This window comes from Ambystoma mexicanum, chromosome 12 (genome assembly GCF_040938575.1).
Source record: "Ambystoma mexicanum isolate Mex_15411 chromosome 12, UKY_AmexF1_1, whole genome shotgun sequence".
NCBI classification, from domain to species: Eukaryota; Metazoa; Chordata; class Amphibia; order Caudata; family Ambystomatidae; genus Ambystoma; species Ambystoma mexicanum.
Genome location: NC_090936.1, coordinates 604,744,992 through 604,760,685, shown reverse-complemented (window position 1 = coordinate 604,760,685; position 15,694 = coordinate 604,744,992). Strand labels below are relative to the sequence as shown.

The window sequence follows — 15,694 nt, the reverse complement described above, 5'->3', positions numbered from 1 at the left end:
AGGGAACATAGAACCTTCTGAAGGGCTAGAGAGTTGCCCATGCCTCCTACCCTTCCAGCTCTTCTTCTCCTTGTGCATGGTTCTCCCTGAGGGCTTAAGGGGTGCCAATGAGTTATTCCCCACCTGCACTTGTCTTCCCTGTGCAGGGGTGTCTCTGTGGAGGTAGAAGGCGGCTCTCTGGCCTTTTTCCACCCTATGCATGGTCCACTCTAACAGGGAGAAAAAAGCTTTGGCATATTTGATGGAAGAAAAAAACCTTTGGCCTTTGCTCTATGCAGGACCCTATTTGACAGGGTAGTGTAAGGCTCTTGTACCCGTCTTCCCTGTGCAAGGTCCTCTATGAAAGGGAAAGAGGAAATATGTGGCCCTTGTCCTCACTGTGCAAGGTCATCTCTGAGGGTGACAGAGGGAAACGGCAGCCCTTGTCACTCAGGGTTCTCTCCGAGGGAGTGAATGAGGGGGCCTCTTCCCTGTGGAGGGTAATTTCTGAGGGAGTGGAGGGGGCCTCTGACACTTGTCTTCCCTGTGGATGGACCTACCTGAGGGAGTGGAGAGAGGATCTGGCATTTGTGTTTCCTGTAGTGGGTCCTCTCTGAGGGAGCAGAGAGAGGCTATGTCACTAGTCTTCCCTGTGGATGGATCTCTCTGAGGGAGCGAAGGGGCTATGGCACTTGTCTTCCCTGTTTAGGGTTATCTCTGAGGGAGTGGAGAGAGTCTCTGGCACTAGTCTTCCCTGTGGATGGACCTCTCTGAGGGAGCGGAGATGAGCTCTAGCGCTTGTCTTTCCTGTAGAGTGTCCTCTCTGAGGGAGTTAAGAGAGGCTCTGGCACTTGTCTTCACTGTGGATGGACCTCCCTGAGGGAGTGGATAGAGGACCTTGCATTTGTGTTCCCTGTGGGTGGTCCTCTCTGAGGGAGTGGAGAGAGTCTCTGGCACTAGTCTTCTCTGTGGATGGACCTCTCTGAGGGAGCGGAGATGGGTTCTAGCGCTTGTCTTTCCTGTAGAGGGTCCTCTCTGAGGGAGTTAAGAGAGGCTCTGGCACTTGTCTTCACAGTGGAAGGACCTCCCTGAGGGAGTGGATAGAGGACCTTGCACTTGTGTTCCCTGTGGATGGTGCTCTCTGAGAGAGTGAAGAGAGGCTCTGGCACTTGTCTTCACTGTGGATGGACCTCCCTGAGGGAGTGGATAGAGGATCTGGCACTTGTGTTCCCTGTGGATTGACCTCTGTGAGGGAGTGAAGAGAGGCTCCAGCACCAGTCTTCCCTGTGGAGGGTCCTCTCTGAATGGGGGGAAACTCACCTGCAGGTACAGTAAGAGGTTGTCCTGGAGGTAGAGGTACTGCAGGTTGTAGAGGCGCCTGAAGATGAGGCTGGGCAGGCTGGTGAGCTGGCAGCGGTACAGGTGCAGGGCCTGCAGCCGGGACAGGCCTCTGAAGGTATCGGCGTCCAGGGCCCTCAGGTTGCGGTTTTCACCCAGGTCCAGGTCCTCAAGGCTGCGCAGGTCCCAGAAGGCCCCCGTCTGAATGCTGGTGATGTTATTGGAGTACAGCAGCAGAGTGACCGTGTGGGGGCCGAACACCCCCACCCGCAGGTCAGTGATGAGGTTGTTCTGCAGGAAGATGCGCTGGGCATTGGCTGGGATGCCCATGGGCACGCGCGAGAAGTTGTGTGACTGGCAGCTCACGGTGGGCGGAGAGAAGTAGCAGGTGCACAGGCTGGGGCAGGAGGGCAGCACTGGGCAGCAGGCGAGGAGGAGGAGCAGGAGACGCAGAGCGGCATGGGCCGGGCCTGAAACAGACAGGAGGTGAGCAGTTAGAAGACATTACCATTCAGTGCATACACGTCATCTACTGGAAAGTTCAGAGTTCAAACAGGAACAATGGCATCAGGCGCTATACAAATAACAAGTAACCCAAGACTGAAATCTGTATCCCTGGTAGTGAGTCGAAGGGAAACCTACGCTTCCTCAAACTGACAACTTCTGATACACTAATGCATTCTCATTTCGCAGTGAGGGAATTTGGTGAGTTAAGCATTTGTCCTAAACATCTGTGTGCGGTCTGCAGGACAGAGGTTCGAATTTCAGCATGGCCAACTCAGCACTTCCGCATTCTGGGTTCAATAAATTAAGTACCAATCTGTTGGGTGATACTAACACCTAGTATTATAGCGCTTAGACACGGGGGGCATGATTAAGAGCTACATTAAAACTTGTACAAGGGATGAAAAGCTATCTCTACATCCAACCGACACATTTGTCATCACAAGTATTCCCCGTCTGTGAGCTTCAGTCTAAAGGCTGGCCCGCCGGTGGGCAGGGACCCTGCTCTCTGCTCCCAGCCACCAGTCTGTTACCCGATTGGTGTAGCAAGTCTTTACCCATCTAACCCGAGTCCAGAGGCTGTAACCTGCATACAGAGCCCATACTCCTCTGTGGAGCTCGACTGCAGATCCTGTAGCCCCTCAGTGTAAAGGCCATGTTCCTTTCTGTGGGGGGCTAGTTCACAGCCCCCCTGACCCATCAGAGTAAAGAGGGCTTACCATTCTGCTCACAGTCAAGAGCCTGTACCCCCCCCGAGTGCAATGAGCCTGTACATGAAGTGCACAAGGGGTCCATAGTGCATTAACCCCCTAGCTCCCACGTGTAAAGAGATCATGTATAACGGCGGGGTTCTAGCCCACAGCCTGTAACCCTTCCGCATAAAGAGTCTGTGCTCGTTTATTCCTGGCCAGGGTCGGTACGTCCTCAGTGTAGTGAGGAAGTAAGTATCGTCTCCTAGTCCAGAGCCTGTTGCACCTCATGTCAGAAAGGCCTTACCTGTCTGTTCCAAGCCTAGAGTTCCTAGGCTCAGTGTAGTGGCCCCTTACCTGTCTGCACCAAGCCTAGAGCTCCTAGGCTCAGTGTAGTGCCCCCTTGCCAGTCTGCTCCAAGCATAGAGCTCCTAGGCTCAGAGTAGTGACCCCTTGCCTGTCTGATCCAAGCCTAGAGCTCATAGGCTCAGTGTACTGGCCCCTTACCCGTCTGCTCCTAGCCTGGAGCTCCTAGGCTCAGTGCAGTCACCCCTTACCTGTCTGCTCCAAGCCTAGAGCTCCTGGGCTCTGTGTGGTGGCCCCTTTCATGTCTGTTCCAAGCCTAGAGCTCCTGGGATCAGTGTAGTGGGCCCTTGCCTGTCTGCTCCAAGCCTAGAGCTCATAGGCTCAGTGTAGTGACCCCTTACCTGTCTGCTCCAAGCCTAGATCTCCTGGGCTCAGTGTGGTGGCCCCTGTCCTGTCTGTTCCAAGCCTAGAGCTCCTGGGCTCAGTGTAATGGCCCCTTGCCTGTCTGCTCCAAGCCTAGAGCTCCTGGGCTTGGTGTAGTGCCCCCTTGCCTGTCTGCTCCAAGCCTAGAGCTCCTGGGCTCAGTGTAGTGGCCACTTACCTGTCTGCTCCAAGGCTAGAGCTCCTGGGCTCAGTGTGGTGGCACCTTACCGGCCTGCTCCAAGCCTAGAGTTCATGGGCTCAGTGTAGTGGCCCCTCACACGTCTGCCCCAAGCCTAGAGCTCCTGGGCTCAGTGTAGTGGCTCCTTGCCTGTCTGCTCCAAGCCTAGAGCTCATAGGATCAGTGTAGTGTCCCCTTGCCTGTCTGCTCCAGGCCTAGAGCTCCTGGGCTCAGTGTAGTGGCCCCTTGTCTGTCTGCTCCAAGCCTAGAGCTCATAGGCTCAGTGTAGTGACCCCTTACCTGTCTGCTCCAAGCCTGGAGATCCTGGGCTCAATGTACTGGCCCCGTGCCTGTCTGCTCCAAGCCTAGAGCTCCTGGGCTCAGTGTAGTGGCCCCTTGCCTGTCTGCTCCAAGCCTAGAGCTCCTGGGCTCAGTGTAATGGCCCTTTGCCTGTCTGCTCCAAGCCTAGAGCTCCTGGGCTCGGTGTAGTGCCCCCTTGCCTGTCTGCTCCAAGCCTAGAGCTCCTGGGCTCAGTGTAGTGGCCCCTTGGCTGTCTGCTCCAAGCCTAGAGCTCCTAGGCTCCGTGTGATGGCCCCTTACCTGTCTGCTCCAAGCCTAGAGCTCCTGGGCTCAGTGTGGTGGCACCTTACCGGCCTGCTCCAAGCCTAGAGTTCATGGGCTCAGTGTAGTGGCCCCTCACCCGTCTGCACCTAGAGCTCCTGGGGTCAGTGTAGTGGCTCCTTGCCTGTCTGCTCCAAGCCTAGAGCTCATAGGATCAGTTTAGTGTCCCTTTGCCTGTCTGCTCCAGGCCTAGACCTCCTAGGCTCAGTGTAGTGGCCCCTTGTCTGTCTGCTCCAAGCCTAGATCCCCTAGGCTCAGGGTAGTGACTCCGTACCTGTCTGATCCAAGCCTGGAGCTCCTGGGCTCAATGTACTGGCCCCGTGCCTGTCTGCTCCAAGCCTATAGCTCCTAGGCTCAGTGCAGTCACCCCTTACCTGTCTGCTCTTAGCCTGTAGCTCCTAGGCTCAGTGTAGTGGCCCCTTGACTGTATGCTCCAAGCCTAGATCCCCTAGGCTCAGTGCAGTAACTCTGTACCTGTCTGATCCAAGCCGGGAGCTCCTAGGCTCAGTGTATTGACCCTCCCCCTCTAGGTGTCTGCTCCTAGCTTGGAGCCTTCGCCCCCTCGGTGCATTGAGCCTTTGCCTGTCGGATCTCACCCTAGAGCCTGTAACTTCCCAGAATAGCGAGCCATTGACTGTCTACTCCAAGAGTAAAACCTATTGCCCCTCAGTGCAGCAATCCCTTACCTGTCTGCTCTTAGCCTGTAGCTCCTAGGCTCAGTGTAGTGGCCCCTACCTCTCTGCTCCAAGCCTAGAGCTCCTAGGCTCAGTGTAGTGACCCCTTACCTGTCTGCTCCAAGCCTAGAGCGCCTGGGCTCAGTGTAGTGGCCCCTTACCTGTCTGCTCCTAGCCTGGAGCCTTCGCCCCCTCGGTGCATTGAGCCTTTGCCTGTCTGATCTCACCCTAGAGCCTGTAACCTCCCAGAATAGCGAGCCATTGACTGTCTACCCCAAGAGTACAACCTATTCCCCTCAGTGCAACAATCCCTTATCTGTCTGCTCCCACCCTAATGCCTGCCCCCCCTCAGTTTAGCGAGCCCTTACCCATCTACTCCTAGTCAAGAGCCTGTAACCCCTCAGCGTAGTGTGCATTTACCAGTCTGTTCCTCGGCTATAGCCCGTACCTTCTCAGTGTACAGAGCCTTTTCCCTGAGCTCACCTGTTCTAATTAAACCAAGAGTCCTGGTTTGCTGTCAGGGAGCGGCTTCGGGCACCAGAACCCTAATAATGCGATGATTTAAGCCCTGGACAAAGGACACAATACATTAGTGAATGAGTGGAAATCGGGTAGTGCTACCAAGATTGCTAGGTTGGTCTGATGAGGGCTCAAGTCGAGGGTACAGGCGGGTCCACCAGTGCAACATATAATCTGAGGGAAAATAACAAACAACTAAAGTTGAAATGTCACTTATTAGTTCCTGAATGTTCCAGGGCAAACATTGGTATTGATTCTTAGAGTTTAAAACATGCACACCTTTTAACATTTTCAAACACTATGAGAAGAAAATATTGTCTGTTTTTCGTGTGTGTTGATTTTATGAAAGGCAAATTCCATTCGTCCTGTGCAATTTGTATGGTTATGTAAAGCCATTTGAATGACATTTGCATATTTTGACATGATGTGCTAATTTCTGGTGACGTCACTGTGAGGAATTCGACCATCCGCACAGGGAGAGTGCGCTCGCCTGGGCTTTTTTTATTTTTTAATAATGAAAATTAATGATGGGAGATCAGCCTCTGAGAAATGTGCGAGGCCATTCCGCGCACATTTAATCTGCTTCCTGCACAAAATGCATAGTCACATGTACTCCGGAAGATGCAGCCTACAGGCGCCGTCTTCTCCTGTCATATTCAGCTGGAATGTGACAGCCCCGGGTACATCAAAGCATCTCAAGAAGGGGTAAAGGCACACCTTGCTTCAGCCATGGCCAGCCTAATTTAAATATCAAAGGCTCTATGGATCTGGATTCCTTTTGTCTACTCCGGCTGGTGGCAATACATAACAACGAAATAATGAAAGCAAGCCTGAAGGGGCTCGGTTGCCGGATAGACAACAGGAAAGGCGTGGCTAACACCCCTTTGGTATGCAATCTGTCAACTTGAAACTAGTTCCCACCTCTCTGTATGAAAGGCAGTGAATGGCCTGTCTGGGTCCAGCAGTTACTACGGGTGTCCCTGCAGAGTAGACCCCTTTCAGAGGGACGAAGGATGTGATTTGGGAGGAACAGGAAATCTGCTCCCATCACAAACTTCAAGGGAGACTTGCACTTTAATCAAGAGTCACAGAGGGCTCAGTTAACCAGAGAGACACTTTGATCTACAACAGACAGGAAGATGAGTGGGACTTAGGCATGTGTTGTCACTCCTTGTCTGTCCTGTTGCAGAGCACTCTGGTCCTGACCTCATGCATAGCAGAAGATTGTTGGTGGGGACTTAGGATTGGTTCCCGAAGGTAGGCTTAGCCTGTACCAATCACTGGGCCCATTTTGGCGTTAAGATAGGGCTGAACCCCTCACTTGACAGATCATCTGAAGACTTCGAAAGAAGTCAGAAGGACTCATTTGGACCCAAGTTGAAGGTACCATTTACCTTACATCATCCGCCAGTGAAGGAAGGCCAGAAGTTCCAAGAGGGAAGCATGATCCCTCCCCTAAACATCTCCCAGGGAACAGAGGGAGATACCGGACTCAGAGAGCCTGCCCAGCAGCTCCAGAACTGGTACCCAGGCAGCAAATACCGTGCCCTGCTAGGTTCTCTCAGCAAGCTTCCTAGGTGGGAAGTGCCGGACAAAGGACAAGACAGTTGCCTGCAATCACTCTCCTGAGCTTTGGGCTTTCCGCCTTGAAAGGACCTGAGCCCTGTGAAGAAGCTAGGAGCAGTGCCACACAAGCATCATCCAGCGTCCATTTTTTAAGGAGACAGTCGAGCCCTCAAACCGCATCCGGCTGTTCTGCTGACTGTTGTCATGCCAAAGTCACAAGAGCCATCCAAACTGCCTTGACCAGCATTCCAGATCTGCCAACCAGCACAGATAAAAGGATTCTTGGCACAGAGCCGCCGTGCTGGACAGCCTGCAGACATCAGTCAAGCCTCGCTTTCCAAACTACCTGCCGTCTGGTACCTGCAGCTGTCTCCCGCCACTAACTCTGTCTCAAGGGTTGCAAAGTGCCCTGGAACCGCCTCGACACTGTCGAGCATCAAGAACCAGGTAAATTGTGTTTCTGCCCACCTGGTGCTTCTCCGAAGGCCCCTAGAGACAGTTACGTCCCGTTGCCCACTTGGTGCTGGAACGAATAACCTTGAACTGTAAGACTAATTACTTTACCTACTGCCTTCCTGTCAGTATCCAGAGTACACCCTTTTTCTTCATGGAACTGTCTGTCCTCTGTGTTCCTTTACAGGGTGGACATATTTGTAGTGTGCTAGAACTGGCTGTGGTAGTAATAATACAATAGATATTTGTATACAACCTTGACTGGACAGTCTCTTTTATCATTGGGTATTAACTTTTTTTTTGCTGTGTTGGAACTAACCAATTATCCATGACCTTGTGCAGACAAGCCTGCCGTTCCATCCACATTACCAAAATTGGTCAAGGAGGTATTATAATTCACCTGTATTCCAATCTGTTCAGATCCCTTCTGGTGTACTGGAGGCGGGGTGTTGATTGATGGTTTAGAAACTGATATTCATCCCTGGACCACGGGTGCCCCGGATGTTGATTCGTCACAGTCACATCCCATTCTGTAGGTTGAGCCTCCTACTTTTTATTAGGACTTGACCCCCGTCTTATTGGTTGTTTGCAAAAGTAGTGTATGCAGGCCCTTGCAATGGGCTCACGAGTATTCCTTTTCTGGGTCTGCTAATGCTCACAGAACAAGGACACTTCATGGGAGTTTCTCCTTTAGAGCACATCTACTGAGCTTTCAGCATAGTTGCCAACATGCTCCATTCCAATCTGCAGGTGCTTATCCAGTCCTGTTGGTTTCTTTGCATGCTAGGACTTGTAGTCTTGAGTAGTTTTATAATGGGAAAAGTAGAACTACAAGTCCCAGCATGCAAAGAAAAAAACAGGACAGGATAAGCACCTATAGAATGTAGTGGGTCATGTTGGCAACTATGTTCGAGTACCAGTTTGTGGGCAAATTCCATGCGAGGCACAGCCCTTTTGGAGTGGTCCAGTAAAGCTCACAATCCCGCCAAAGAACTTTATTAGGATCTCTAGCCTCACGCAATATCCCAGGCGTGGATCATCCTTAACTGCAGGAGCGGCTCGTCCATAATGCACGAGGATGCGTCGACCCACCGGCCCCTTCGCCGACTATGGAGGAGTCGAGGAGCCAACCCAGTGAAATAACGAGCGCTGCCTTGTCTGCTTTTTCCAGCTGAGGGAGCGCTCCTGGCAGGCTCTGGCTAACTGTCAAAAGGAAACACAGTTCCCTTTGGCAGTTCAGTTCAGGTTCCCAGTCGCGCATGCTCAGTTCAGGTTCCCAGTCGCGCATGCTCAATGAGCCATGCAAGGCTGGGGGAGTTTTGCTTCCTCAGCCTTGCATAGCTCATTGTAAATGCTGATTGGGGAACTGCATGTCTATATATGGGAAGAGGCATTTTTGCGCCTCTGCACACATACAGAGCAGGCTGGAGCAGGGCTTTTCATCTCCCACGCTTAGGCCCCTGCATGCATGTGCAGGAACCAGGAAGCTCTTGTTTCCAGATTTCTCTTCATGCTGCAGGAGCTGGAGCGCTGGGGAGGAAGCTTCAGTACTGCGGCAGAATGTAAGCATGTATGTTTATTTATCATTTAAATATGTGGATGTATGCATTTATGCTTGTTATATGTGAGTTTATGATGATGGGTGCTCATGTGAATGGGCGGGTGCTTCTTGCTGTGTGAGTGTGTTTGTATGTTGATTTATTATTCAAATATGTGGATGCTTGTGTTGTTATGAGTGAATGTATGATTATGGGTACTCATATGTATGAGAAGGTGCATGCTGTGTGAAAGTGTGAATGTATGTGTGTGTTTGTATGCTCATTTATTTATTATTTAAATATGTGTATGGATGCGTGTATGCTTGTATTATGAGTGAATGTATGAGGATGGGTGCTCGTGTGAATGATCAAGTGCTTGGTGTGTGAATGTTGTGTGAATGTGTGTATGTGTGTTTGTGCTGGCCATGGAGCTGATTTTGGTGAGTGGGGGGAAGAGGGTAGAGCAAAAAGGGCATTTAAAAAATTTCTTTGTTGCACAATCCCCCTCCCCACCAGCTATAATCAGCTCTCCTTCTGTGACGCTGTGGGGCCCAGGGGACAGTGATGGTATTTTCTTACTGGACATCTATCATAGATGTACACTAGAAAATACCATGCTTTTCCCCTGGGCCCCCCATCACTTCCCATACACACAATCACATTCATTGTGTGAGGTACTGGGGCCCAGGGGGCAGACATGGCGTTTTTGACTGGGTATGCCCAGTAAAGAACGCCAGCCCAGTTCGGTGTCATTCTGAGTGCCTCATATGCAATGTCATGCCTGACCCCTAAGCCCTCCAGCACCTTGCATGCAAACATAATTGATTATCTGTGCATGTGAGGTGCTGGAGAGCCCAGGGGGAAGGCATGTCATTTATTAATGGGCATCTATGATAGATGCCCAGTAGTTAATGCCATGCCTGGACCTCTCCAGCACTTCGCACGCACACAATTGATTGTGTGCCTGTGAGGCGATCGGGGCCCCATGGGGTGGGCATGGCAGTTGTAACTGGACATCTATGGCCAGTAACAAATACCATGGCTGTACCCTGGGACCCGAGCACCTGACCCAGGTCTGCCCCCTGGATCCCAGCACCTCTCACTCAGACATATCACAATGTGATTTGTTCCAAGTGCAAGGCACTTGCACACCAGGGGGCAAGCATGGCATTTTTTACTGGGCATGGATGATAAAGCAAGCATGATAAGTATCATTATATAGCTAGACTTTAATTTCAATGCAGCCAGTCAAGCCATTTCTTATTGTGGTATGACATTTTGTAATGGCCATCTTTGATAAAGCAAGCATGAAAAGTGTTATTATGAGGCAATACTGGCATTTTTATGCAACTAGTCTAGCCATTTCATACTGTGGCATGCCATTTTGTATTGGGCATCTTTGATAAAGCCGGCATAAGTGTTATTATTTAGCTAGACTGGCATTTTGGTGCAGCCAGTTTGGACATGTTACCATGCTGTTGCATGCCTTTTTAATGGTAAAGCCAACTGGAGTGGGGATACTGCCATATATTGGCAGATCAAACGTGGATATGTTCTCTTAGAGTATCCTTACTGGCATTATGCGAAAAGCAAACAGGAGTATATTCTTAAATGGGAATACTAAGGTATAATGGTACAGTCAGCATGGAAATGTATGGGCACATCCAGTGTGAAATAGTTTTACACTGGCACATATTGTGGGCAAAGGCATCATGAATATGTGCAGGAAAAACGCTCCTGTGCACTGTTGCTGGCTTGCATCTATTGGATTTTTTCATCTTACCCCCCAAAACCAATTACAAACTGTTCGGCTTTTTAAGCAATTTTTTTTGTTTAAGTGTGCTCTAAAATGCACCATTTTCACCCACGGACTGCCTTGCTACGCTCGTTGCTATGGCATATCTGGGAGAAATATTTACACCCCACCGGTTAAAAAATTCAGCAGCCGCCACCGCTTAATTGCCACTCCCATTCTGATGCCTTGTCACTACAGATGCCCGGGATTGAACGCAATTTATTATTCAACTACAACACTACGGTGCTACAAAGGAACTTTCGGGGATTTCTGGAATGTAACCGTCTACTCTACACTCATAACAGTATGGATGCTGTTAGATGAGTTTAGGTGTTCCCACCAAGGGGCCTATCAGTTTCCTCAAACGGTACAGGACACGGCACATGCACAATCAAGTCCTGGCACTCCCTGTATTCCCCATTGGGGACACAGGATTCAAACTGTCCTTGCTGCCGACTAGTGTGTGATTTTAGACGTCACCGTGACCTCCCGCTGTGCGCGAGGCTTCTGTGGAGCGTTATATCAGGAAAGCACGCCACGCGAGGCTGTTGAGCCCACGGGCGCAACCAGTGACGTCTTTTCTCTCACTGGCATCCAAGGAAGGCACTAGGTGTGAACAAACGGCAGTTCGCAGGATCCCTCTCTGTTTATCTGTAGCGTCACAGCTTTACACATCCGCACATCCTGACACGAACTCCACGCGCCCGGGAGTGTGAGAAGGTGTCAACGCGGCCTACTTCTTCCTGGAAAGGCTTCACTGCCGCGCGCTGACAGGCAGGGGTGGGGTCATCTCGAAGGGGCCCGGAAAAGGGTTCCCCGCGCAGGCCCCTTTATTCGTGTACCTGTGTATATCCTTTGTACTCATTTATTTTGAATAATCAAAACAAGCAGAGCTTTAGACAAATACTAAACCAGGAAGTGAACTCAGAGATTGAAACTGCTGCGAATTAGTAACCCAATGAGGGTGGGGTCATCAGTTCCATATTCATTATCAGTTAATCTAATGTTCACACCAGGGTCGGACTGGGACAAGAAATAGGCCCGTCACCCAAAAAAAAGGGGCGCACCCCTCGCCTCACAACCCTTGACCTCTGATGCAATCACCAGAAGGGATGCCATTTGACCCCCACCCAAGAGTGAAATCCGGGAGAAACACAACCTTTGTCCCCTTGACAAAACAGGAAGTGGCATCAAATAGCATTGTTCCTAGGTACACTAAATTACTGTGAATCCAAGCAGACGTCCAAGGGCAAATGATAATATGTTATTGTATAGTACTTACGCTTAAGTTCTTTTTTATAGAACAAATATGCATACAATATCATCCAACCTGTGTTAGTACTCATTTATCGGCCTAAGAAGGATGAAAGGCTTTTTGGAAGAAAAAAAAAATTGAAAAAAAAAAACAATTCACATTTGTTTTTTTCAAATCGGCCCAGGCATGGCCAGAAACCGGCCCCCAGTACCCAGGGAGAATTTCGGACCGGCCACAGGCCGAAAGGCCGAGAGGCCAGTCCGACGCTGGTTCACACTGTGTGCTGTGGTTGATGTTATATAGAGAGACTTAAACTAATGAATGATTCCCTCTCCAGCTGACCGCATTTCTCGTTAACAATATGATTTGAAGCAAAAAAAAACGAAACCCTCCTTTAGTGAGCCTGAAACTGGAGTTGCAGTAGAGAAGGCCTCTTTAAAGAACTGCGGCAACATACACTAGATTGAAGGTACACATTACTTACAGCCTGTTAGGGAGAATTCTAATTTCTGTGCTAATTCCCCCACCTTTTTTGCTGAACTTCAGGATTTTTTGATGGTAACCTTCAAGTGAGTGAGCCCTTTTTGTCACTCATGTGTTTTGACCTGATTTGGGTTGTGTTTCCTCTGTATTTGGAGTCTGACAAACTCTATAGGCATCTACTTTTTGTATGGTGACACACATCATTTTCAGTGCAGTGTCACAGAGAAATCCTTTAGATTTCTCATAAGGTTTAAATACCTTTTCTTGTGTGAACTACTGTTCCCAAGAATAGCAAAGTGACATCGGACCTCATTGCAAGTTTGCTGGTCCGGAAACAACAGTACCGGTAAACTTGCCGGTACTGTTGTTTCTGGACCGTCAAACGACGAGTTCTGCGAGCGGGTGCCTTTCAGCCCGCCAGGTCTGACCTGGCGGGCGGAACGGCACCAGCGCGCAGCACTCGCCTGATGCACCGGCACCATTCATTAATGGTGCCGGTGCATCCCGCCTCCCCCTTCCCATTGAGTCCAATGGGACTCTAATAGGAATGGGGAGTAATATTTTCTGGCGCCCAGGAATGGGCATTTACCTGGATCGCCGGGGCTGTAATGCCCCAGTAATTGCCCATTCCCGGGCGCCAGAAAATTCATGACTTTGGTGGCAGCCATGCCGGTATTTAAAAGCACGGCTACCGCCAGAGTCATAATGAGGCCCATTGACTTTACTTACCTTTTTCTCTTTGTAGATCCAGCACACACCATCTTATGTGGAGTGCTGGGGGGTTACCTATTAGCCCCTTATCCTACATTCTCATGTAACATGTGTAGGTTACCCTCACTACTTTAAATGGCCGGTGGCAGTGGTTCATTTTTCCTAACATTGTACTACCGCAGGCTGAACCCTCAGCTGCAGTACAGCACCCATGGGAGACCATTTTGTCAAAATGGCCTCTCACTTCTTTATTCACCATTTTCTGTTTGTGTGGACTTTCTTGGGTTTTACTCTGTGTGTCAAGGCAGATTTCAGCCCTTTGTTCATTTTGCCTTTGGCGGGCTTCAGCCCTGAAGCTTGTCTCTGGCTCCAGTGTGTCTGGAAGGACAGGAATTGAGGGAGGGTTCAGAAACTCCCCTGTCCTTTGTCTCTAGGAATGTCTAAATGCAACCAGTCCTGATTGGCTGGCTGGCTGTCCTTTCCTGCTGTGTGATTGACAGCCTAGGCAGTGCACAAATGGGAGGAACCTGCTTAAAAGGCAAGGGTTTTGGGACTAGAGGCAGAGTCTACCACTGGGAGAAATACTCGATGAAGAAACCGTGAACAGAGCTAGCTGCCTCCTCCTGGACCTTTGAATTGCCTGGTGAAGCCCTGCTGCTGTGCGAAAACTCTTTTTTCAATTCGACAGAGAAGCTCCGGAAGGGACGACTTCTTCCCTTGAGTTAGTGGGAACAACTAACCCGGAACTCCACTGGACCATCTTCCCCGACTGACTGTACTTCTTCGCTGCTGCAAGAACCGAGTGCCATGGGTCAAGAAATCCTGAGTGCAAAGCCTGACAACCGGATTGAATCTCCAAACCATAAGTCTCCTAAGGACCCTCCAGAAGCAGGACGACTAGCGCTCAACTCCCCTAACCAGAGTGCAGGACCCAAGGAGTGAAGGAAGCGCAACCGGTATCCAAGATCCGGGACAGGGCTGTTTACCAAGCTCTGAAACCGTGAAGTGCTGCTGAACCGAAAAGAGCCTGTAGCTGCCAAGGACCTCCCAAGTACCGCCGCAGGAGCCCTCCAGATGTCCTTCCTCTTGTTCCCACGACTGAGGCTCAGGAACACGTGGTCTGCCCCGCTGTAGAAAGACAGAATCCAGCTGGACCACTCTTCTTCAAACCAGAGGTACTGTTTGGACTTGGGGTACTAACCTCATTGTCTTTAAGCTGTGCATTTCTCAGTCGATATTTTCAGTGGCTTATGTTTAGAGTTGATTCCAACTCTGTTTCTTACAGGCTTAACAGCTTGTGACCCTACAAGTGATTTTTCTACAAGCTCTCTAACTTTGTGCAAGACTTTTATCTAAGAAGTGACTCAGCTCCATAGACCGTTTCAAATTGACTTTGGCTGTCCTGGCTCCCTGCAGACTCTTCCAGCCCATTGACTTTGATATTGTTTTTCCCTCATAGGTGGTAACTTGTTTTAAACTGTTACAGCTGGGAAAGGCATGTCTAGATTTCATTGGAAGATTTGGTTGTCCTCACATGTACTGAGAACCTTTTCCTTCCTTAAAACCTTTCCTTTCTGCAACCTCAGAATCTTCAAAGTATAACTAGTGTGATATATAAATGCCATCACTGTTCTTGTGATGGAAGTCTCTTCAGTGTGTAGGAATTGTGTAAGAAGCATATCCAAAGATTATCCACTAACTTGTTCTGATTCTGAAAAGTAATTTTAAAGTATATTTACATTGTTACATGAATTGCCTTTTTAAAGAAAGCTTATTTAAAAATTGATGTTCATTAACTAAATAACTATTTATAACTGAAAACTTGAGTGGAGTTGTTACTTGGCTACTTGTATTTACGGATTTCATTTGTACAGCTCTACAGCTCGCATTTACCCCTCTTGAGCTAGGCCTGGCTGCTCAGTCACACTACCAACTTGTGTAGTAAAGACCTATACCAAAAGGTGGGTTACCTAATAGCAAGCAGATAAGTGTTGTGTAGTCTCACATAGTGTGACTACATCAATTCTTACCTAACACAACCCACCCAGGGTTAGAGAAAGAGGCCCAGACACGCGAAAGTAGCCACCATCAGTACAATTCCTACAGCCCAGAGGATAAAGAGGCAGGGTCCAGTACATTCCCTACAGTCCACACCGGTTTGGAGATATAGGTCAAACACTAAAATAAATAAACAAACAAACAAACAAAGGTGCCAGGATCAGGACAATCTCTACAGGCCCATAGATGAAATGATCCATGATCACGAGAATCCCTGTATGCCCCCAGATGAAAGGATTGAAGATCAGTACATTCCATACAGGCCCATAGATTAAAGAGGCAAGTACTAGTGCATTCCCTACAGCCTACACTGGGTTACAGATATTGAGATAAAGACCCATACACATTTTTTTAGATAAAGCCCCAAAGACTAAAGAGGTAAGTTTCAGTACATCTCCAACAGCTCCCAGGGGGCTAGAGATGCAGCCTCCAGTAAAGGAGTCATGATCAGTACATTCACAACAGCCCCTACTAGGCAGCAGATACAGGTCCATGGACAAAAGCATCTGGTATTAGCCCATGAAAATCATTATTGACCACCTCTCAGCCAATCAGAATGTTTACAGTGCAGTCAATAACTAATGCTATTGACTGCATTCTGAAC

The 15,694-nt window shown here is 49.5% G+C and overlaps 1 protein-coding gene across 1 annotated transcript in view; it reads right to left on the bottom strand.

Moving 5' to 3' along the window:
• The window catches only part of RTN4RL2 (reticulon 4 receptor like 2), a 76,959-nt gene that overhangs the window by 19,357 nt on the left and 41,908 nt on the right, over positions 1-15,694 (bottom strand). The window contains exon 2 of the mRNA XM_069629013.1: positions 1,300-1,787. Within this exon, the coding sequence (XP_069485114.1) occupies positions 1,300-1,787 (488 nt within the window). The remainder of the gene's footprint in view (positions 1-1,299; positions 1,788-15,694) is intronic.